General features: G+C 38.6%; 1 protein-coding gene across 1 annotated transcript in view; it reads right to left on the bottom strand.

Annotated features, from left to right (window-relative positions):
- LOC136871708 (uncharacterized) overlaps positions 1 to 26,012 on the bottom strand; it is a 245,700-nt gene that overhangs the window by 122,723 nt on the left and 96,965 nt on the right. Inside the window, exons 9-10 of the mRNA XM_068227141.1 lie at positions 5,617 to 5,722; positions 1,393 to 1,518 (exon numbers count right to left, since the gene is read on the bottom strand). Of these exons, the coding sequence (XP_068083242.1) occupies positions 1,393 to 1,518; positions 5,617 to 5,722 (232 nt within the window). The remainder of the gene's footprint in view (positions 1 to 1,392; positions 1,519 to 5,616; positions 5,723 to 26,012) is intronic.

The raw sequence follows: 26,012 nt of genomic DNA, 5'->3' as shown, positions 1-26,012 counted from the left end.
GAAGTTGATCATCTAATTAATGAACCTAGGTTTTTGTGGCTCACTGCCATTATTAAAAAAATAAAAAAATAAAATAATAAAATAAATATTATATCTGGATTAAAGCCACTTTATATTAACAAGTATAACAAAATTCTATGATTACTGTCAGGAGACCTTTACATGCTTTGCCCTGATGAAAGCCAACGAAACTTGGTAGAAAGCTCGGCATTTTTTTTTTTAGACACATTAATAAAAAGTGGCTTTAATTCAGATATACAGTACAGTAATATTTATTTATTTATTCATGTAACTGATATGAGTTATTTCACAAGTGATCATTCCGTACATAGTTTTTTTGGAGCGAACTGTACATACACTACGGAAAGCATAATTTAAAAAGGCAATATAATCAAATGAAAGGAAACAGAAAGAACAAATTACATACAGTCAAAAATGGAGTTGTGTTCTTTCTGAAATAACTAATACAGTATTTTCATGTCAGTTAATAAGAATTTGTATAAAGAATTTACCTTACCACCTGGGAATCATCTGAAAGAGTAGAATATTCCAAACCAAAACCATTCACTGAATACTTGCTTACACTACTATGGTCACATATATGATATTTAACAAACCTTTGAAAGCCTGCTTAGATGATTACTGAAATAGACTTCACCTTTTGCAAGCCTTAAAAAAAATAATAAAATAGACTTGGCTTGGTCATCATCAGGTAAATGAAATGTTTGAATATACATGAACTTGTGACAATATTCTGTATTTAGTACCTTAGCCACTACAGTGCCAGTGGATTCTATATCTGTTGGATATGCTTACTATAATATAATAATATCCAAAGCCTTTTTCCTGTTATGCCACCGGGTCAGGAATGGAATGAATGAAGCCCCCGTCTAGCGGCGAGGATAGGAACTGTGCTGACTGCCGAAGCCTGTCACACTCGTCTGGGGCAATGATTAATGACTGACAATGAAATGGAATGATATTGGAGAGTGTGCTGAAATGAAAGATGACACTGAAAAGTGGAGTACCCCGAGAAAATCCTGTCCCGTCTCTGCTTTGTCCAGCACAAATCTCATATGGAGTGACCAGGATTTGAATCACGGAATCAGCAGTGAGGGGCCAGCACACTGTCGCCTGAGTCACAGAAGCTCCGGATAGGCTTACTGTGCTGAATTATTCTATTGCAAACCTTTCATTAAGGAAACAAATGTAAGCAAACAAAAATCAAATCAAATGTTGGCTATGAAACAGTAACACAAATCATAGTATCAATTAAATGTTATTTTTCTGTAAATAATGAACAGAAGATATGAATTTTTCCAATTTTATAATTTCTATTTAAGGTAGAAGGAAATTGCAGTTAAATTACAAAACTGAATAAATCATGCTAACCTGCTAATTCCAACAGATGTGTAAAGAAGTAATCCTTGAAGTACCGTCGCGAATATAACTCAATAGCTATATGACATATTTTTATGAACATCATACGGCTGTAGCAACTCCGACCTCGACAAAGTTCTGTAAACCAAATACATATACTTGAATTGAAACACACCTATTATCTTAATGTGTAAATTTATTATAAATTCTAACAAAATTATCCAATGTATGGAAGAAGGAACAAAACTGTACAACTGGCAAACACCGTAATGAATTGAGAGATTGAAGTGAAAATGGATTATGTGTTATCCCTTAAGCACTCCTCTATTTCATTCAAATCATCTTCTTGTAAAAGAAAGTATGAATTTTGATTTACACTATTTGGTATTCTGGATAAAAGTGAGAAAAAGTTTACAATGAAATGTTTTACTGAGTCACCTCTTAATATTTTTGTATGTACAATAGAGAACTGAGATTAGTCAACAGGTAGTATGAGTGTATAATAATCCAGTGAATTACTCACATTCGTATATAAGAGACATGCTTTATAGTCAATCTGTCTATCCATCCATCTTCATTATGGACTGTTATACCTTCAGTACTTAGTCTATGAATTGACTATGTACCTCCACAATCCTCTATTTACAAGAAGCCTTGTGGCTTCCTTTAGTTCCACACCTCTTATCACTAAATCATCAAAAACTGAGACTAACCATTGTCAGCCCAATCTCCCTCTCTGCTTTCTTACCATTCATGGCCAAATCCATTAGTCCTAGGTAACTTATTCTCTTCCACTCGCTGCACATGAATTTTATTCGTAAATTAGCCTTTTGTTTCCTCATTCGAGTACCCTCCTGCCAGGTTTCCCACCTTTTCGTACCAACAATCATTCTTGCTAGAATACTGCTGACAGCAAATTGCAAGCACAATTCATTACCTTTGTTGCACTTTGAATCAATTTCACTTAGTATACTACCATACTAGAAGAATATATATATCTTAAAGGAGCAGTTCGGGTTAAAAATTAATTTTTAACTGAACACTGGAAATGAGAGGGAATTTGATTTGAAAGTGAACTATTTTTGTCTCATTCGATAGAGTAATTGCGTAGTTGTACAGGTTATTTATCTAGCCTCTAGATGTTGCTAGGACTATGGTTGAGTCAGGCGTCAATGCTTCGATCTTTACATTTATGGACGTGTTCTTTCTAATCCTGTTTCATTAGCAGGAGAGAAGTCTGCTGCTGATACAGATTTTGATCATTTACCATGGCTTCGAGATATAATTCCAGCAATGTTTAATACATTATCTATCAACAAGAACCTAGACATCTTCGTAATGTTTCCTTCCTTCTGTCATAATATTTCTAATATAACTTCATTTTCCTTCTTGTTCTTTCCAGTTCTGCTCCTGTATTTACTGTAAATGTATTTTTCTTTGTTAATATCGTTGTTTATGTAAATATGTATCATATATGATTGTACAGTTTTTATTGTGTATATTTGTGTTCTTTGTAAATATTTATATATCTTTCATTTTAGATTCATATCTATTGTACATAGCTCGGATCTTTGTAATTCGGCGTTATGCTGTTGCTGATAATAAATAAATAAATAAATAAATAAATAAATAAATAAATAAATAAATAAATAAATAAATAAATAAATAAATAAATAAATTATATGAATTCAAATAAAAAATGACATCCCAGAACTGGAGCAAAAGAAAGTCTAATTTAGAATGGTGTGAACGTAGCATATCTGTTAATATGTCTACCAATAATGAATGTGTGTTGGCATGAAAGTAAAATTATAAATGTCACGAGAAGTGCAGACTGCATTACGTTACATGATAATTTTGATACTGTAATCTTGAACCTTGGCATGTTGAATACTCCAAGACATTTAATCATTATGCAAATAACTACAAGAGAGTCACAAGAGCAGTTAAAGAAAAATACACACTGTACATGGCACCACATTGCATACAGTTAATTTATATATTGGATCAATTCCTGGAATACGCTGGATGAAAATGTAATAAAAATTATACCTTCCTGTGCAGTTAGCAAAAAATGACAAACATTTCCTGGAAAGGACAGCAATTACACTGGCTTTATGACAACATGTCAGGAGAATTAGATTTACAATGAGTGATGATAAAATACTTATTACATTGTCGTTATCTTGTTCTTATCTTCCCTAACAGCACAATGTTCACATTTCAAAAATGTACTACCATGGACCCATGGATATGACAAACATATTGGAGAGCATATATGAATATTTCAATAAACTCATCTTTATCACCTCTGCAACTTACAGATGACCACCACAGATGGTTTACTAAACTACTGTATTCTTCCATGTCATAAGTTGTTCACAGCATTTTGCTTCAAATTTAAGCTGCTTCATAATGCTCGTAACTAAATGCCATATGTCAAACAGGTGTTCAATAATTGGAAAATGTGTTTGAAGAAGTTTTCTTATGCCTTTGTGGTGGTCGCAGAGAAAAAGAATAACATACATTTGGTGGTGAGTGACTGCAGCAATGCTTTACAAGCTGCCATTTCCATGCCTCCTTCCACCATTAATTTTTGAATCACGTTAAAGTCCATAATCTTGTCAGTTTTCCAAGTCCAACTGTGTGTCAGAAATTTTGCACTAAAGTCAGGAGAACCGTGTTATTCATCACATAAAATCCATAGACTAGTGTCTTTCAATGATTCTATTAAATTGTGTCTTTGTTTTAAAAGTCGAAATATCTAAAAGTCTTGAGACCGATTCCATATAAATAAAGTGCTGATGTAACTGCTATGGCTCTGATAGTATGTTTCTTATTCCGTAGTTATGATTTCCAAACATATTTGTAACCATTCTAGCATTCAGTAGATGCTATTAGCAATGAACCTGTTCGTAATATTAATTTGTGAAGCATGACATGTGTTACAGAAACGAAATAACAATTGCAACCACTCCCAAAAAAACATATACATATATATATCTCACACACGCGCGTGCACACACAAACACACACACACACACACACAAAACCACTTGAAAGAAACATTGTTCTCACCTCTTGGATTAATACCTTCATTTCTCCCTTCATCAGGAGTAGAATCTTCTTTGGTTATTCTAAAAGACGTGTCTAAATCAGGTGAGTCGTCCTCATCACAGTGTCAACTTTATGGAGTATTTCCAATCAGAGTTCACATTGTATACCTTTTTTCATTATGTCACTATCAATTCTGTGTCAATTTCTTCACATTCCGTTCTTGAAAATCCTGACTAGTGCTGGCTACACCTTCTTCAAGCATTTCTTCTTTGATAGGAAACTAATGGGCGATTTGGCTTTATTTCTTTAATTTATATGGTGGTTTTTTAATAACCCCTGAAATTTCTGAATTGGTACAAATTTCATTTTAGGATAGAAGTAAAATGTCTAAAACAAACTACACTGTAATTTGTATGCTTGAAACCTTGTCTACTTACCTTGCATTCCCATAACTTGAATCTAAGTTGACGATTTTTCACAATCGGAAAACGAGGTAAAAGACAGCATATAGGTATCATTCCCACGCATAGAATTACATTTATAAACACAGAACTATTGAGGCAATTTGTTTAGATACTGAAGTACAATACTGAACTACTGAACCTGAAATGCTCCTTTAAGGACTTGAAATGATCCACCTGTTTCAGTTACTGGTCCTTCTTCTGCTTCTTTTCGTACCGCTTTTCCCACACATGTGGGGTCGCGGGTGCGAACTATGTCGCACAGGTGGATTTGGCCCTGTTTTACGGCCGGATGCCCCTCCTGACGCCAACCATATATGAAGAGATGTAATCACTATTACGTGTTTCTGTGGTGGTTGGTAGTGTGGTATGTTGTCTGAATATGAAGAGGAGAGTGTTGGGACGGACACAAACACCCAGTCCCCATGCCAGAAGAATTAATCAGAAGCTATTAAAATCCCCGAACCAAGAAATCGAACCCGGGACCCTCTGAACCGAAGGCCAGTACGCTGACCATTCAGCCAACTAGATGGCCCGTTTCAGTTACTGGTCCTATCTATTACAAAACACTAACACAATACTGAGCATATATAATAAAACAAAACAACAAGACATTCTAAAAATCAAATACCAAATTTTGTATCAAGGATCTATTTGCAATGATCACCCATCTTGCACATGTATCTTAAACATATAAAATAAACCTTTGACTAACTACCTGTAATAATCCGTGATCTGATGTCAGACCTCTGAACCTGCTTCTGGTTGTATCGTAAGAAGACCAATAAGGTTCGCGCAGCTGCCACACGACAAGGAACAGGTCGCTGGTAACAGATTCATTTAATGTAAAATCTTTTTTTCCTCATGAAAGAAAAAATCTTACAGTGTTGTATTATGTTTATACAAAATTTCAAAATTTAATTTGCTTTCAGTGAATGATAAGTAACAAACATAATCCCTCTAGTAGAATATATGAAAAAAATATGGTAGGAATCTTAAAACTTAAAATTCTTCCACAAGTTATAGCACAAAGCTGACTTATGAGTATGACATAGTTGGACCACCTTCCAAAGCCAGTAACACAGTAAAGAGCAGCCATTAAGCACGAAAAAGCAATATAGACTGTCAACAATCATTCAAGTAATGTACAGCAAAAATACCATTAAAATAAACAAAGACAACAAGTAAACAAATATACAAGCAAAATCTCAATCACTTCATATTGTTTGTATCATAAGTTAAAAATCCATCTAATAAGAAACATACTGTCTTTTTTAACAAATAGAAAACTCTTTGGGTTTAATTCCCTCACAGTAGATGGAAGCTTATATATTTTCTGTTCCATACATCTATAGCTATTTACAGTTTTGCCTAATCAACATAAGGAGTGTCAAGATCATTCTTATCTCCAGTGCTTTAATTATTATGTGTAAATACACTGTCATTGAAGTTAACAATGTTTTCTTTCACAAAGTGACATTTACTATACTGTATGTACAAACATGGGAGATTTAATATGCTTAATTTAATGAAGCTTTTTTTTTTTCAAGAATATCTTTAATTATTCTTATGGCTGCATAGCTGGAAACTTCGATGTGTTAGCATGATGTTAAACCACTAGAGAAAAAAAAAGTTACAGCTTTCTTTTGCCAAATAAATGCTTAATACCAATATAAATGGTCCGTTATTGGACATTATAAATTTTCCCGCTAACTCATTCCTGGTTGCCAGCGTTTTGCCCTCGTGTGCTAAGTTGGGCCCATCAGTTGGTACTTAGCACACCCATCAAGACACATGGCTAGTGCATACCGTGGAGGCCACTGCATAGGCTACTTGAAGCCACCGGCAGTGCCAATGCACTATGAGAGACTTTGTCTCTTTACCAAAAATTGATGCCTGCTTGGCCATCAGATGATATAGATGTCGATTCCCATAGGGAACCTGAAATATTTGTCCCGCATAAGTAAATTTATAATACCAATATAAATGGTCCGTTATGAGCCCAACTTAGCACACAAGGGCAAAACGCTGGCAACCAGGAATGAATTAGCTGGAAAATAAATAATGTCTAATAACGGACCATTTATATTATAAATTTACTCATTCGGGACAAATATTTCAGGTTCCCTATGGGAATCGACATCTATCTATATATATAAAATAAGAGTTTTGTCTGTACATTGCTCAGAATTCGACAAGAATGGTATTTCTGTATCGACCATGTCCATACTAACAAGGAAATGCAATTTTTACTTTTCCGTAATTTCTGTCTGTCTGTCTGTCTATCTATCTGTCTGTATGCACACGCATCACGAGAAAATGGCTGAAGAGAATTTAATGAATATCGGTAGTTGAAGTCGGGGGATGATCCACTACAATGTAGACTATAAATCATTTTACTCACTCTGAGTGAAATGGTAGTTTAGGGGAAGTCCTAAAATTTAATTCTCAAATATTTATATTATTAGTGGTCCTATCGATAAATACTGCAGAACTAAAGTTATATAGAATTAAATTTCCAATCATTTATGTCATACATTATTACCATATCGGCTTTGATAACACAGATATTCAAAATTTGTATTTTTGTTGACAAGTTCATATCAATGCCGAGAAATGAGAAAATGGGTAAACAGAATTTAATGAAAGTCGGTGTATAGAGTCGGAGAATAAGAAACTACAGTCTAAATTATAAACAATTTTATTCACCCTGGATGAAATTGTAGTTTAGGGGAAGGTGCATAAAATTTAATTTTTAAATACCTATGATATTGGTCCTATCGAAAAGTACTACACAACAAAAGTTATAGGGAATACAATTTCCGACCATTTATGTTTTATTCAGTTTTACCATACCGACTATGATAAGAGTGGCATTTCAGAGTCGGAAGGAAACTAAATGTGAAGGCCTACAATACTGAAAGCGTATTACATTGATCAACAATAACATTACATTGATCGCTGTTTGTTGTGATGTTCTTTGTCTCTTATGCTGCTGCTCAACTCAGAGAGATGGGATTACTGCTGCGTACCGAGTTTAACAGCCTGACTGAATATCGGTGGGTAATAGCTGGGTAGTTGGAAAACATTCTTCTTTAGCATGCCATTCCTCTGGATCATACATTTTCTGATACCGTACTGCTGATACGTAACAGACTGGTTCATCATAATATTCTAGCTATTCGATCCCTACTCCGACGTGCTGGTTTGAATGAGCAGTGTGCATACTTAAGGCAGAGGCTCATTTAGTAGTAGTAGTAGTATGACCTGGTCTAGAATTACAATTTAGGCCTATTCCAAATTATAGCACCACAATTCACTAACTCAAAATTCAACCCTGAAAAGAGCGGTTTCTTAAGAAAAGCTTCTTCCTCTTCACTTTTATTACATTCTACAATCATTTTATTTGAAATTAGCAGTGAAGAGGGGGTTTTTCCTCTGGCTTGGAGAAAAAATTTAACTCCAAGTCAGATAGATTTTTTCGCCGCCTGTATAGTGAACTGAAATTTTTGGACTCATCGGGTACTGCTAGGAAACAGATTAGTAAAAGGGCATAGCTTCTGCCCTGGGAGTCTCCACTATTCGACACCCCTACCCGGCCGAAATAAGACGAAATGTGTTCACGGATCACGGTTGTTTGTGGCTTGGTCATTCCACTCTGAAACTTTGGACTGTTAAATCGGCAGCGTAGTACTGTTCGTTAAAAGTAAGAAAATGTGTGGTTTTTTATTTGATCAAGTATTTCATATGAAAACACTGCTTTTAATCGCGTCATTCCTACTGATGTCATTGTAATGACCTATGTTCATTTCAGTTGGGAAAACTACTAAGACGGTCTTTCTGAGGTTGTAAAAAGGCAGGTGGAGAGTGTCTGCCATTATAATGAATACTCCCCAACCTGATTGTGACTGATGGTAGGAAAGGGGACCTACCATTACAATGAAATTTCCCTAACCCACCATTCATGTGAAATCCTTCTCTTTGCAAATGATTGTAAAATCTTCAAGCAGATCGATTCTCCTACAGATACAATCCAATTACAAAATGCTCTTGATTCACTGTCAGGTTGGTGTACTACATGGTGTCTTAAACCTCATCCCTCCAAGTGTTCCACCGTTTCGTTCACACTTCGTAAATCCCCCGTTCTACAAGAATATCACCTACTGAACCAACCAATTGCTCTTGTTGACAATCAAAAAGTTTGACAGTAAATTGTTGTTTGTTTCGCACATAAACAGGGTTACCTCACGTACTATGTCACTCCTCGGTTTACTCTACAGGTTTTCTGATCCCACAGATGTAAATGCCCTCCGAGCATTCTACGTTTCCTGTATCTTACCTATTGTTGAATACGCCTCTCCAGTCTGGTCCATTTCTGCTTCTTCAAACCTCTGCCACCTTGACCGTGTACAATCATTTTTCTGTGCTATCGTCAGAGCCAGGGTCCCAGCATGTCGGAACCTAAGCACTATCCAAGTGCTTGGGAAACTGAACCTCCAGGCTCTTTCTGCTCGGAGGAAAGTAGCCGACCCAAAGCTGCTATACAAAGCAGCTAATGGTCTATTTAGGTCTCCAGATTTAGCTTCCTTATTCCCCCTCCACGTCCCATCCCGTAGTACCAGAATGAAGACCCTATTCCATATTCCTTACACCCGGCTTTCTCTCACCCAAAGGTCCCTTTCTATACGTATTCCAGCAATGTTTAATACATTATCTATCAACAAGAACCTAGACATCTTCGTAACGTTTCCTTCCTTCTGTCATGATATTTCTAATATAACTTAATTTTCCTTCTTGTTCTTCCCAGTTCTGCTCATGTATTTACTGTAAATGTATTTTTTTTGGTTAATATCATTGTTTATGTAAATATGTATCATATATGATTGTATGGTTTTATTGTGTATATTTGTGTTCTTTGTAAATATTTATATATCTTTCATTTTAGATTCATATCTATTGTACATAGCTCGGACCTTTGTAATTCGGCGTTATGCTGTTGCTGATCCTGAATAAATAAATAAAATTTAAAAAAAACATTTGGTGACTTCCCCGTCGCATTTCTAGGGTAACGTTAAATGCTATGCAATTTAGTACAATCTTGTTCACAACGTGTACACTACCTAACCTATAATTCTGTACCTATACAGTGTAGAATTCCGTAGCACAGGTACATCAGCTAGTATCAAATAAATGCTTGTTAGAAGTTGATTAATTTGTCATAATCAAATTTATTATTTAGCTTATGGCTAGTACACGGAAACATTCAAAAATATAACAAACAATATAATACTTCAAACAATCAACCAATCTCAAAAACAGTTCACAAACTCTAATCTAAACTGTCCAACCATTGTACAACCCCGTCAGAAGCACACACAAACTATTTCAGCTGACCGGAATATGATCACCTTGGACATTCAATGACAGTATGATGGATGGTCTGTTTCTTCTCACCACAGTTGCACTCAGGGGAGGAGCGCATACCCCGTTTATGCAACAATGACCCACATCGTCCATGATTGGTACGGCCTCTTCTTCTTCTGGGGAGATTTTCACACCAGGCAAATGCTGGGACTGTACCTTAATTAAGGCCACGACTGCTTCCTTCCCACTCCTAGGCCTTTCCCATCCCATCGTCACCATAAGACCTATCTGTGTCGGTGTGACATAAAACAAATCATTAAAAAAAACCTAGGTGGTGGATGTTGAAGACTAAAGAGGGTCTGCCATTCATCTGGAGCTGTGATGGTCCACTCCAATTGCCATACATCAAAACCATTAAAGTTCCTATTGATGAGACTGATGAGTTCCCTTGCAGTCTGAATGGGCGGAGATCTTGATTTCAGACGTCCATACCTAACAACCATGTCTTCATGAATGGGAAGACTTGGGTTCATTTGTTATCTTCCTGAACTTGCGTATTAGGTTGTTTTGCCTGCATATTCTTGGAGGTGTTATGTGGCTCAAGACTGGAAACCAAAAAAGAGGAGTAGATCTGACTACGCCGCTGACAATGCGCATTGTCTGATTCAGAACAACATCAATACTCTTAACATAAGGGCTATTCAGCCAAACAGAAGAACAATACTCGGCTGTAGAGTATACCAGTCCCAATGCTGATGAGACCTAAGAGTGGATGCTGATGCTCCCCATGTAGAACCTGCAAGTTTCTGAATGATATTGTTCTTGGTCTTCATTTTAGCAGCAGTATTCATTAAATGTTTCCTGAAGGATAGTGTCCGATCAAGAGTTACTCCAAGATACTTGGGGCTAGGATTGTGTGGTAGAGGAGAGTTGTCGAGGGAAACATTCAAAGTAATATTTGTCTGCCTGTTATTAAGGTGAAAGAGACAGGTTTCTGTTTTACTGGTGCAAGGTATCAAACACCACTTATCAAAGTACTCTCTTAAAATCTCAAGGTCTCTGTTTAGAATTGCTTCTATCTCATTCACATTGGATTGCTGAGAAACTATTGCTAGGTCGTCCGCATAAGCAAATAGTGTGATATAGTGCCAGGTATATCGGCAATGTACATATTAAACAGCAATGGAGAGAGCACAGATCATTGAGGGAGACCATTGTTGAGTTTTTTAACTTTACTATGTTTGTTATCCATAACTACCTGGATCATTCTATATGACAGCATGTTGTTTATGAGTTGTGACATTACTCTGCATCCAACAAGTTTAAAAAACTTATACACAACTCCCTTTCTCCAAACGTGTATCATAAGGTCTATGAACACTGCACCACTCTTCAGTTGTTTTTCAAAACCTGCTTCAATATGGTTTGTTAACACAAGAACTTGGTCTTCACAACTACGGTTAGATCTAAAACCAGTTTGTTCTGCTGGGAGTGATTGTAAAATTAGAGGACTTATTCTATTGTACAGGGTGCGGCAAATTTACATGATGACTTTCAAACGTAAATAACTCGGCAACAAACAAGCCATTTAAAGATTTGAAAGAGCAGTGTTTGCCATTTGCGTCACATACACATCCACACTAGGTTTTGAAAATAATGTCATCCAAATGCTGACCGTCCTGTTCGATGCATTTCTGAAGCCTCTCCCTTACGTCGGTAGATGTGATCTTTCAAATATCCCCAGAGAAAGAAACCGCACGGGGCAAGGTCAGGGGAACGGGCCGGCCATGGAACGTCACACCGTAAGATGAGACGTCCTGGAAACATTTCTCTGAGGAGTGGCCCCATCTTGTTGGAACCACACAGCAGGATTCCCTAAGTTGGTGAGTGTCGGCTGCAGGATGTTGCGTAACAGCTGTACTTAATGATCCATTGTTACTGTTGCAGTTCTGTCTTCCTCTTCAAGAAAGTAAGGGCCTACAATTCCGAAATCAGTGACAGCGCACCAAACAGCAACATGCTCGTTGTGAAGAGGTCGCTCACGGAACTGTTGAGGATTAGTTGCGGACCAGTACCGAAAATGTTGTTTATTAATGTAGCCTGACAAATAACAGTGCACTTCATCACCTGCTAGGACACTGGTGTCAGCTGCTACAGCTTCCAGGATAGTCTCACAACATGCTCTGCAGTTGGCCCAATCACATTAACTGAGTTTCTGAACACCCACCATTTTGTACGGATGGAACTTCATGTCTGCGTCTAACATCCTTCTTACAGTGCGATCCGAGAGTCCCAGAGGATGTGAATGCCTACGCACCGAACGTTGAGGAGATTGCGTAACGGCGTGTCTCACTGCACGAAAGGTCTCTGGTGTTTGGACGCTACGAGGCCTACCAGGCGGCTTCGTTTTCACACTCGAACCACTTTTTCTCAAACTGTTCATCCATAACAGAATGGTGTTCCTGCTCGGAACTTTCTCGTGTCGACCTAAGCTAAAGTGTCTGCGAAATAAATGCTGTGTTGTGGTAACAGTCAGCATTTTTGAAATAAGTCTCAGTCACGAAACCTCGGTGTTCACCACTCCACGCCATGCTAGCGACTGGCTGGCTGACTGACTAGCCCAGAGAGACGATGCCCATGTTCTCCAAGGCCAAGGCCAAGACCGTGCGCACTACGACCATAACACATGTTTGAAAGCTGTGGTCAGTGCGACCTTTAGTTCGCTCCAATTTACTGTATGTAACATAAATGGCAAACACTGCTCTTTTAAACTGCGCAACAAAATTATGAATGGCTTGTTGCGTTGCTGAGTTATTTACGTCTGAAGTTTGTCAGGTATTTCTGCCGCACCCTGTAGATGAGCCGTTCCAGAAGTTTGTAACAAATGCTCATTAGAACAATTGGATGGTAACTTTCAGGACAATCAGAAGTTTTACCTGGTTTCAGAATAGCTAGAATCTTGGTTCGTTTGAACTCTGGAGGAAGTGTGCCTGTAATCTGAATATTTGAGAAAAACCGTGACAACCATTTTCTAGTGTTCTTCCCACAATGCTTGAGGAATTCAGTGTGAATGCCATCACAACCAGGTGCTTTATGGTTCTTTGTTATCTTCAGAGCAAATAGGAGCTCTTCTTTGGTGAAAGGGGCAGAAATATTTGATTAACCAATATTTTGTCTTTTCATGAAGGTTAGTTCTTTTCTTATTAACCGATTGAGTTCTTTCTTGGGTTTCACTTTAGACAATCCAGCAATCCGTTTGACAACTTGATCAGGTGATACAACAGATTTGGGCTGTGGAATGTAAGGTGATCTCCCCAACTTCTTTAAGAGGCTCCAAGCCTTCCTGCTAGAATGTTTGAAATCCATAGTCTCCATAGTTTCTGTCCACTTGTTCCATCTGGCTTCATCTAAGTTGTTCATGAGTTCATCAGCAACATCCGATTCACCATTCTTTTGAAAATCACTGTAGAGTCTTTCACATGTTTTATTCCAACCCGGGTATATACTCCTTTCTGACTCCTCTAGGAATGTGTCTCTTTGCAGTGGCAAGTATCGCTTTAACAAATCTACAGTAGTTGTTGACAACAGGAGGAATCCATCTTATGCTGCAACCAAGATAAGCAGAGAAACTGTCCCAGTTAGCTTTGGCAAAATTCCACCGTGGAAGAGGAGAAGATCTAATAATGGAGATCTGAGTGCCTATTTCCAAAAGAACATGACGGTGCAGACTGTGTGGGAAGTTTGTGAGCACTATACGAATAGCAGGTAAACTGTATCCCTGGTGATCAGTGGACATAAAACATAAGTCAGGATTGGTTTCTGTGTTCCACCTTGCTGATTTAAAGGAGCCTTTTTCCTTTGGGTTAAAGATGAGCTGAATATTGGACAAGACTGACAATTCAGTAAGTTTCTCTCCACAAAGGTCATTTGATCTGTATCCCCACTGGGTGCAGTGGCTGTTAAAGTCACCAAAAAAAAAAAAAAAAAAAAAAAAAAAACAACAGCAGGATGTACAAAGTTTGGAAGAACATTATCAGGCCATGGGATGCCTGGAGGTACATAAGTGTTCACAACTGTCAAGCTGTTAACCTGAGTCACAATGTTAAAAATGTTGTTCTCATGGTGTGAACAGACTAGATGAGCATCCGTGATGGAGTTGCAAACATAGATCGCAGAACCATATGGTTGATGATAAGTAACTCCCAAGAATCTGTAACCATGAATCTTTCCTTTGAGTGCATTTGTGACTCACCAGAGATATGAGTTTCTTGAACACAGATCAAATCAATGTTATTTTCTAATAACAGTTTGGACAAATAGTCGGCCTTAGATTTATTCATGTCTTAATTTGAAGGACTCTTAATACAGCAACCAAGAGTTTGGTTGATTGGCTCTGAAAAGAGCTTCTGTTTGGGTTTAGGAAGGGTTATTCCACTCAAGCTCAACTTATAGGATTCCAGCAAGATATAGCAGATATCTTGGATTCAAGAGGTCAAATGGACTGTATTGCGATTGACCTGTCTAAAGCAATTGATAGGGTAGATCATGGGAGACTACTGGCAAAAATGAGTGCAAATGGACTTGACAAAAGAGTGAATGAATGGGTGGCTCTGTTTCTAGAAAATAGAACTCAGAGAATTAGAGTAGGCGAAGCGTTATCTGTCCCTGTAATAATTAAGAGGCAAATTCCTCAAGGCAGTATTATTGGACCTTTATGTTTTCTTATATATATAAATGATATGAGTAAAGAAGTGGAATCAGAGATAAGGCTTTTTGCAGATGATATTATTCTGTACAGAGTAATAAATGTTACAAGATTGTGGAACCACTTGTGGCGATAGTGATATCTTCATGATTTCTTTATCTGTACTTTAATAATAATAATAATAATAATAATAATAATAATAATAATAATAATAATAATAATAATAATAATAATATTGCTGCTGGGGTCTAGAGCTGAAACTGGTGAGTTGTACTCAGTGCTTAAATGTTTTTCCAATTATTCCTGCTTTTGAAACTGAATTCTGTGGATGCTGTTTCCAAGAACGGACGTCTTTCTTTTGACAGTAGATTTGAACTGAAAAGGCTAGGACCTCCAAAACCTGATTTAAATATTAGACAGGTTCAGAATCCTTGCAAAAGTAAAGCTGGCTATACCAGAATATTCAATCGCACATTGTACAGGCATGCAGACTGGTTGTGTGGATGTGAGATAAGAAATGCGTTCTTTTGCTACACAGGTTTGGCTATGAATTACTGTGATCTCGCGTGGACATTAACTGGTGTTATAGAGCTAAAACTCTTGAATGAGTAAAAGGTTTTTTGAAAAAACCACCATAAATCTACTGAAAAGCATATAAACAATAGTATTCAGTCCGCAATGCTTGGTAAGGTAGACATCAGGTGCTAGTTAGATAGTGTGTACGTATGTATGTATGTTGGGTATTCAGCCCAAAGGCTGGTTTGATCCTCTACAGCTCCACCAACAGCTGTCATAGATAGCCTAGGTGTCACTGAAAAGGCATACTAGGGAAATGAGGAGTGAGGTGTGTGTATAGGTTGAAAATTAAACAGTTCAATGAGGATGTATTGAAAAACATTACCTATTCAGTAAACTGATTGACTGCATTACATTTTGTGGAAAATCTGAGTTTGCACTGCGAGGACACAATGAAACCGATTCATCCGATAATCCTGGAATTTTTCGTCGGTTGGATAATTTAATGGTTGAGCTAGAATCTACTTTAAAAGGGCACAATGAAAAAAGCTAACAGTAATGTTTTTCTGGGACTATCTAAAACTATACAGAACAAGCTTTAAGATTCAATCTATTCCACACGTTTTCAGTTGATATGTGACGAGATTACTCTGAGACAACCAGAAACCATTACAGTCATACAAAATCTTTACTCAGTTCATTTTTGGAGACGAAAACGGTTCTTACACAACCTAGAGAAATGAATTTCATTTTATGGGTCCATATGTATGTATGTATGTATGTATGTATGTATGTATGTATGTATGTATGTTGGGTATTCAGCCCGAAGGCTGCCCTAAAATCCCATCTACTTGCGGAAATTTTCGGGACACATTTCTAAATGATCTCATCAAGTACGGCTGTCCGTTTGGAAGATTTGGAGAAAAACGTGCAAAATCTTCCTAAATTGCTATTTTAAAAATGTTTCACTTGCCTCTTTTGGGTTGCGCAGCGCTCTGTAATCAAGTTCAATTCATGGGTGTAACAATGAACAAAGTGCGCATTTTTGTACACGGCCTTCTTTCTTGCCTGTACATCTGTGTGTTGCCTGCTTATCACATTCTAACCATCATAGCTCTGAGCTATTTCTTTTCCAGGGGTCTTATTTACCTCCATTTAATCTAGTTCAGCAAATAAAGCTTGATTAATTCCATATATATGCAACTTCCACATCAGATCCTCAATGATGGTATCCTTTAAATAATGTAATCATCACTGTATATCCAAATGGCAAAAACAGCTGATAAGGGCAGCCTTAAGATCTCAATTTGCTCTTCTCTTTTCTGTCAAAGTTGTCAAGAAAGAGGTGTGGGGAAAAAGTACTGCGCCCCACCCCCCACCTAACAGTCCACCGGCCACCACTGCTGTCTTTCTATCTTGTGATAGTTCATTTTCTAGTACTTTTGCTCATGTAAATCTTATTGGTTGCTAATTACATGTGTTGTGATGTTTCACACGACATAATTCTATCGTCATCAACTTATTAATGCCTTCCCTATTTATCTTTATGTTTTTTGTAACCACCACGTGTTTATTGTATTCCTCATAGTCAATTACATTTACTTTTATTTTTCATTTTACTGTAACCATTGCCTAATCTCCAAAACCTTAGTTTATTACACTAGCCATGCCTACTGGTTCTGCTATATAAGCTACAGCTCCAAAGCTCCTGTCTCACACACACGCCTCACTTCTCATTGTCACTGCAAGTCTATTTACTTCAAGCTGCACCTCGCTACACCACATGTCATGTGGCCTTGATGTCATGTCTCTCCATCTGTGACTCGTTATAAATCTGGACCATGGAAATAAAACCATGATACTTCAACTATAGAGGATGGCTACATGATGTATCTATAGTTTTACTAGTCCACCTGGAGCAGTCACCTTTCTTTAACCTTTTTCAAGTTCTATCAGAAGACAACATGCCTTTCTACTTTTGAGCCAACAAGAGCTATCTAACATTTCTGACTTTTACATTTCATTTGTACTCATGTTGACTCATCATGAAGGTGCTCCACAACAAGCATTAGCAAATCGCATTAGCGTAGCGCTAGTAATCACCCCATGACACTGTATATCAGGTTTGCTTTAAATACGGGCTGTACTGTACGAGAGCGTTAGTTACCTGTGAGATTGGACAGAGTGACTGTGAGTGGGTCAAGAATGCCTTTACGATGACGAAGAGGCCAGTATCAACAGCTCCTTGCAGTTGAATATAATAGAGCTACGTGAAGGTGGATTTTCCTTCCGCACTATTGCAGAACGACTTGGTAGAAATGTCTCCAGTGTGCATGTGCGCTGGCAGCACGAGAAGGTACACTTGCAAGACCGAGCCCTGGACGTCCCTGTGGCACCACCTAGTGGGAGGACCGCCATATTCGGCGTATGGCTGTGGCGCAGCGGACTGTGTCTGCAGCAGCAATTTGAGCGGCATTTGGCACCAGTGTGACGAAATTAACTGTTTGAAATCGGTTTCCTGACCAAGCCAGATGCCCTGCATTCCACTTACCTCAAACCACTGCCATGTGCGATTTTAGTGGTGTCAAGCAAGAGTGCAATGGAGGATGGAGTGGAGGTCCATTGTGCTTTCTGATGAAGGCCGGTTCTGCCTTGGTGCCAATGATGGTTGTGTGTTGGTTAGGAGGAGGTCAGGTGAGTGCCTGCATTCCACCTGTCTGCAGTGTCGACACAATGGACCTACACCGGGAGTTCTGGTCTGGGGAATAATTTCCTACGACAGCAGGAGCACTCTTGTGGTTATCCTATGGACCCTGACTGCAGATGTATGTCCGCCTGGTGAGTTGACCTGTTGTGCTGCCATTCATGAACAGCATTCCCAGGGGTGTTTTTCAACAGGATAATGCACGCTCCAATGCTGCTGTTGTAACCCAACGTGCTCTACAGAGTGTTAATATGTTGCCGTGGCCTGCTCGATTCCCCGATCTGTCCCCAATCGAGCAAGTAAAGGACATCATTGGATGACAACTCCAGCGTCATCCACAACCGGCATTAACCGTCCCTGTATTGAATGACCAAGTGCAACAGGCATGGAACTCCATCCCATAAGCCGACATCTGGCACCTGTACGACACAATGCATGCATGTTTGCATGCCTGCATTCAACAGTCAGACGATTACACCGGTTATTGATGGACCAGCATGGCACATTTGCGATGGCTTTTCTCGTGCAGATATTAACCTATAGTCTTGTACCTTTAATCAATTAAATGACAAATATATTGCCAAAATTTTCATATTCTACATTCCTTATTTTATGGTGTTTAGGTTGGGTTTTTTTTTTTTTCTGCCAGTGAATTTTCAATTTCTTAACTATATTGAATAGTGATACACTTGATCAATTTTGTTATTAAAATGAAATTGTTAAGAAAGACTGGTTTTCTTCCCTCAGAATCAATCACCTGGTATGCCTATACCTTTATCATCCCGAGTCCATGTTCCAAAAATATTTGTCCCTTCCTCAGACTCATTATTTTCCAGCCCGCCCCCAGTCAGAACCCCTTAAGGATGTATTAAGACCACTTCTTATTTAAAGTCTAAGACATATAGGAGTGACCATCATGTGAAATTTCAATCTCGTATGTTAAACGGTTTCACAGAAATTAATATTTTTGTCATCAGGCCTCCCCCCAACCAAGTCAAAAACCCGTTAGGAATGTAATGTTTTAAGACCACTTCTTATTTAAAATCTAAAAGGTTGTCCACACAAGCAGGCTGTACCTTGCAAACTGGTTTGCAGCGGAAAGCTTGTATGTATGACCAGGAAGACGGTAGCTTGTGCAAGCCAAAGAGGAGCAGCTTGTGTAAACGTTGCAGCCCCAAAGATAGTTTTGAATACTTGAGTACTTTTGAGTACAGGTAGGCGTATCAACTAAAACAATAGTGTCAAATATAAGAAATTATTCAAAATAGTTTATTGCGGAGTTTATTGTGCTCTACAAGTCTCTACCATGTCTTTGGAAAGTAAAATTGAAGAAGTATTCTGTCAGGAATAGATCTTGCCAAGTGACAATTTACTTCCGTTACAGTTATTTTTTTTAATGTTTGCTGATAAAGAAGAAGAGAAGTAAACGTTGTAGATCAAAATGGAGCAAATATGGCTATTGAAAAAATATATACTCAAATGTAAATTTAATTAACTTAAGAGAAGATCCAGATGACTGGTGTAATTATTTAAGAATGAATGAAAACACATATATGAAGTGCTGAAGGTCAGCCTTGTAAATACAATTACTTACATAAATACGTATCACTTATTTATTACATTTTACTTATTCCCACAGAAGACAGGAATGAAGGTAAGCCTCCCTCAAACAATATAGGTTACAGCAGGTCTAAAAGAGGGATGGGAAGGAAAGGGGGGAACTGCAGAAGACAGGTGGTCTAACGTTCTAAGGAGAAGGAGATTGCAGGCTAAGAGCTCTATTCAGGATCAGAATTCAAGACAGGTGTCTGTGAGAAATTGGTACGAGACACTCCAGGTAGAGCAACAAAGGGAAGATGAGGAACAGGGAACTGTTGCTGAGATGTTTGGAAGTAGGAGGAAGGGAAAACATAGGAAAGGGAAATGCAGAGATGAGGATAGGAAAAGACAGGTGAAACAGGGTCATGGGAGGGAGAAAAGGGAGGAAGAAGTAGCTTCTGCAGCTGTCAGGAAAGATTGGCTTATCAGGAGGGGAGGGGATCAAAGGAGGTGGGTAGGGTTGAGACTCTGGTCATGGGGGATTCCATCGTTAGACAAGTGGGGAAAGTGTGTGGAGGAAAGGGAACCAGGGTAGAGTGTTGTCCAGGAATTAGGTTGAGGCAGATGCTGAGAAAAGTAGAAGAGAAGGAGGAGGGGAAGGAGAAGGTGTTTCACGTTGGTACCAACAACGTAAGGCAAGTTAATATAAGTACCAACATAGTTGGGGATGTGTGGGATCTGGTAAATGTAGCACGGGTGAAGTTTAAGAAAGCGGAGATTGTTATCAGTGGAATACTATGTAGGAGACATACTGACTGGAGGGTGATTGGGGATTTAAATGAGACTATGGAGTGGGTATGTGGGAAACTGGGAGTGAAATTTCTAGACCCTAATGGGTGGGTAGGAGATAGGGATCTGCACTTAGATGGCCTTCACTTAAAACGCAGTGGTACGTATAAGTTAGGAAATTTGTTTAGAAGGATAATAGGGAGGTACATTCAGGGAAACGGGGTTGTCTAGGGAGCGGTGATGAGGGTACAGAGATCTGGAAGTCAAGTAAGGATGACATAAAATTATTAGTGTTGAACTGTAGAAGTATTGTAAAGAAAGGAATAGAATTAATTTACCGTAGAACCTCAATAATTCAAAATCGGTTAATTCAAAATCCCGCCTAATTCGAAGAAGCTCTTGTTCCCGGAAACATGAGATACAGTTTTGCATGTTATTTAAATTGTTTAATTCGAAATACGGATAATTCGTAATTCGAAGTACAATTGCGGCCCCATTACCGACATTCACACTTTTAATTCGATATGATATGAGTATGTTGAGGCTGTACAAAGAGTCATAAACTCATCATATCAACGAAGAATCAACAGGACTCTCTTTGAGCTTCTGACGTGGGTTAGAATGCACAATAAAACTGACATCAAAATATAAACTCATCAACAAAGAACTGGTAGAAAACTTCGATGAGCAGAGAGATCACCTGCGGGAACAAGCAAAGAGTAAAATCCTAAAAATCCACAAAGAGAATCAAGAAACCTTCAACCGACATCAAAGACCTGTGCGTCGGTATCAGGTAGATGATTTGGTGGCTGTAAAGTGAACTCAGGTTAATCCAGGCATCAAAATTAAAGCAAAAACTTAGAATCATACAGAGTAGTTAAAAAGAAACCAAATAACACCTATGATGTCCTAAGAAAACAGGATCATGAGGGTACAAAGAACACAACTACGTAGGTGGTTTGAAAAGTTCTCGGAATGTACTAGAATTAAGTATCTTACCTCGGCGGAACTGCTTTTATTTTTCAACATAGTCTCCCTGTAGACTAATACATTTGGTCCAGCGATGTTCCAATGCCTTGATCCCATCTCGAAAATGAGATTCCTCCAGGCCTGCAAAATACCTCTCCAATTTGGCTGTCAGTTCTTCCCTTGTAGAAAATCTCCGTCCACCGAGGAAAATTTTCAGCTTGGGGAATAGATGAAAGTCTGATGGTGCCAAATCAGGTGAATAAGGTGGATGTAGCAAAAATTCGTACCCCAGTTCATGAAGTTTTGCCATGGCAATATCACTTGTGTGCGGCGGAGCGTTGTCCTGATGAAAGATGACCTTTTTCCTTGCCAAACCAGGCCTTGTTTCGCGTATCTTTTCCTGTAGTTAGTCTAGGAGGTTTGCATAGTATTGCCCTGTAGGAAGATAATCTATCAGCAGAATGCCTTTTGCATCCCAGAAAACTGAGGCCATGACCTTTCCGGCCAAACGCACTGCCTTTGCTTTCTTTGGTGGTGGTGAATCAGCATGTTTCCACTGCTTTGACTGCTGTTTTGTCTCTGGGGTATAATAGTGGACCCAAGTTTCATCTGTAGTCACAAACCGGCGCAAAAAATCTTGTTGGTTGCACTGAAAACAGGACAGACTTTATTCGGAGCTGGTGCGTTTATTGTCCAATGTCAAGAGCCGCGGCACCCATCTTGCGGATAATTTTTTCATACCCGATTCTTCAGTTAAAATATAATATACTCGTTCAGAAGACATCCCTACAGCTTCAGCAATCTCTCGACGATCCTCCATGATCATTTTATGCACTTTTGCGATAAATTCTAGTGTCGTAACACTTTTTGGCCGTCCACTACGCGGATCATCATCCAAGCTCTCCCGACCAAATTTAAACTCACTGGTCCACTTGGCAACAGTTGAAAATGAAGGAGCAGAGTCCCCCAGTGTGTTCTGAAAGTCGGCATGAATTTCCTTTGCTTTCATACCTTTCTTTCCAAAGTATTTAATCACTGCTCAAATCTCAGTTTTTTCCATTGTCACAAATCACTACGCGGGAACAACAACAAACAGTCATCACTACCACACTCCTGCAGCTAGAGCACTGATGCGCCACATGTTCACTCACAAAGGATGTGTGATTATTGCGCTGGAACCTTGTTGCTCTAGCACTGACATCTAGCGGTGATTCCGAGAACTTTTCAAACCATCCTCGTACATGCACTGAATTCATGAAACCCTGGCCAGAAAGTGTGGGAAAGCTATCCAGTAGGCACTGGAAATGATAAAATCTCTGAAAAAACAAGAGAGAAGCACTCTCATGTGAGTAGATATCCGAGATAGAGACTGATATGAAGGTTCAACAGTATGTGAAGTGATTGTATGAAGTGATTCTTTTTTTTATTGTCATGTAATAATATTTTATGCCAGCCCCGTTGTGTAGGGGTAGCGTGCCTGCCTCTTACCCGGAGGCCCCGGGTTTGATTCCCGGCCAGGCCAGAGATTTTTACCTGGACTTGAGAGCTGGTTCGAGGTCCACTCAGCCTACATGATTAGAATTGAGGAGCTATCTGACGGTGAGATAGCGGCCACGGTCTAGAAAGCCAAGAATAACGGCCGAGATGATTTGTCGTGCTGACCACACGACACCTCGTAATCTGCAGGCCTTCGGGCTGAGCAGCAGTCGCTTGGTAGGCCAAGGCCCTTCAAGGGCTGTAGTGCCATGGGGTTTGGTTTGGTTTGGTAATAATATTTTGTGTCTTTAAATAGGTAATTTCTCATGCACTTCTGAATAAATCCCACAATAATGAACTCAGCAATGGAGGGTAATAGAAGTACGGTATTATCTTGATGTTTTGAACTCGTTCTTTTGCCAAAAGAGAATATTCGTAATGTGTCCTGATCAATTAGTAAGAGGATTCCAATTGAGTTACTGTTGCAAATACCCTTGTTGCTGATGATTTCTGTATAGAGTATCTACCAACTCAGGTACTGAAATCTCCAGAAAGAACAATTTTGTCAGATTGTAAAGATTTCATCAAATTAGCAGTAGAACTCTTCCTTCTGGTCATCATGTGGTGTTAATGTTAGAGTTTATGCACTGGTCAGAGTAGCTCATGGGTTGTTACTGAACTTCAGTCTTTCACTTATTCTGGAAGGGAGTTCATCAACGAAATCAACAAAATTGTTTTTCATTGCAAGTACAGCTTTGTGAATTTGAGGTTTGTTTTCACCTTTCCCTTTCCAAAAGAAAGTGTGTCCATCACACTGATCCTTTTCTGCTCATCTAGATCCAATCAAAGCAGCAAAGTCAATGTCAAGTCTTCTCAATTTATGAGCTACAATTACATTCTGACAGTGTGATCAAATGTCACTGTCAGTGTCCAACAGATTTTGAACGTTCCATGTGGTCAAGTCCACTTTCCTTGTTGCGTTTCGATCGCATGTAGTGTATCTTCTGGATGTGTCCAGTCAGGTAGTTGTTAGGTTGACTAAGTTTAGGGCACCTTTACTTGCCTCCCTCCTGATTCAGGAAAAGCAGAGTGGATCCTAAATAGGACGGCTCAGTCTCTGAATGCAGCAAACGAGTTACTCTACGGCCTATCCTTGAGCAAAACAGTGATTACATACTCACTGCCTAAATGCCAGTTTGTCACTATGTCAGAACTTACTGTCAAAATTTGGAAACCATCACTGCTAACCTACAAAACGTACATCGTTACCATCTTCAAAAAAAAAGGGAGAGAAGTCTCAATTTAGCAACTATCAAGGGAAATTACTCATCACAATAGCAAAGCAAATTTGTGAGTCATCAGCTATCTAAAAGGAGATGACACACTAAAGGGGTAATGGTTACAACAGCGTTCAAATACATAGTCCTGTATTCCAGAGGGAAGAGAAGGGAATTTGCATAAAATCATAGATCAAATTGCAAGATCGTGTGCAAGCACAGCATAAAAATGTGTTCGGCACTGTCTACAAAACTGGGCATTGTTTAGATACAAACAATGGTGTTTGCATCTACTGTAGTTTGTCTCTTTTGTACAGCAAACCCAAAAGATTATCATGTCTAGATAACAATATTAGCTGAAATAAAATCAAAACAGTAACTTGTTTTCAGTCTTTAAGACTAGCTGCCAGGTTAATTATCCAAACAAAAGGAACTATTCCCAGCATAAAAGTATAAATGCAACACATAATGAAAGCATATACAATAGAAGTCCATTACAGCAAAAATTCACAACAGCGAAAAATTTACTCACTGAAGCGGATTGTCGTTATATCTGATGTTTCTAAGTCAGGAAAATCCCCACACATATTAAAATCGGTATGTAATAGCAATAAGTTTGTTCAAAACTTGCGTTTTCGCAGATTTCCAAACTACGGCTTACTCGCTAGTTATTTTTTTAATTACGAGACGTGAACCCATATGTTCAATTTCATCTTGAAATACTGTAGTCAGTATCACTCCAGTGACTACTGTGGCAAACGTTTCCATTTTCTTATTCAAACATCGTCACCTAACTTAACCTAATATTTATCACGAACACATATTTCAAGCTCCAGTAGAGTACTGATAAACTTTTTGCTATAAATTTACTTGGGAATAGCATTTCAGAAATTTAACCAGATGCGAGAAACTACAGTGAAACCTCATTAGTGCATTCCTAATTAACATGATTTATCACTTAGCATGTCGTAAATTCAAAGTCCTGACTCACGTCATATTTAATCTATTTAAAAATACCTCACTTATCGTGTCACAAATTTTCATTATTACCGCATAGTACGATCACATTTTTCCTAGCTCTAAAAATGTTCTTTGTTATCCCTTGTGAAAGGAACGTTATTTCCAACAGATTAGAACCCTCACCACAGGAGGCAGGCCGGAGAATGTTGCGTGAAAACAGGAAACGGCCTTGAATTCCTGAACTTCAGAGAGTAAATTACACTTTTGGGAAGCAAGCCGTTAGCCTCAGAAAAGATCAATTTTCCTCTCCAGTTTTCATTGATATTACTGAATAGCCCAGTAAGACTGTTTGGTGCTTGTATGTGTCATTCCCATCAGATGTTTGAAATTTGTTCTGTGTAGAGTGATACAGTGAAGGGTAGCAAACATTTATCGCGTGATAGACTACCTACGGATTAGGAATACAATCGTGTGAAGTTGACCAGCATGGTGCACATTTGTCTTGTGGTAACCCAGTTATGGATACTGAAAAAGTCATCAAATTGCTTACTAATGAAGACAAAATCCAGGAAGTGGACAGGCATCCACCTCTTTCAACAGTGGCGCATATGTTGAAACTCGCACCTTCGAGTTTTGACTCAACTTGATCGAAGTGTTGTCGCATTCAACGTGAAGCTCAATGTCATTTTCTCGCACATGGCTGAGTTTAACCTCCAAATAATTCATGGTTGAAGAGTGTGACCAGAAAACAATGTTTAATAAACCACTGGTCCGAAATATACGACTTCAGCTGACATTTGTTTCAGAAAGAATGT

This window comes from Anabrus simplex, chromosome 1, assembly GCF_040414725.1.
Source record: "Anabrus simplex isolate iqAnaSimp1 chromosome 1, ASM4041472v1, whole genome shotgun sequence".
NCBI lineage: Eukaryota > Metazoa > Arthropoda > Insecta > Orthoptera > Tettigoniidae > Anabrus > Anabrus simplex.
This window is presented reverse-complemented; position numbering and strand designations above follow the sequence as displayed.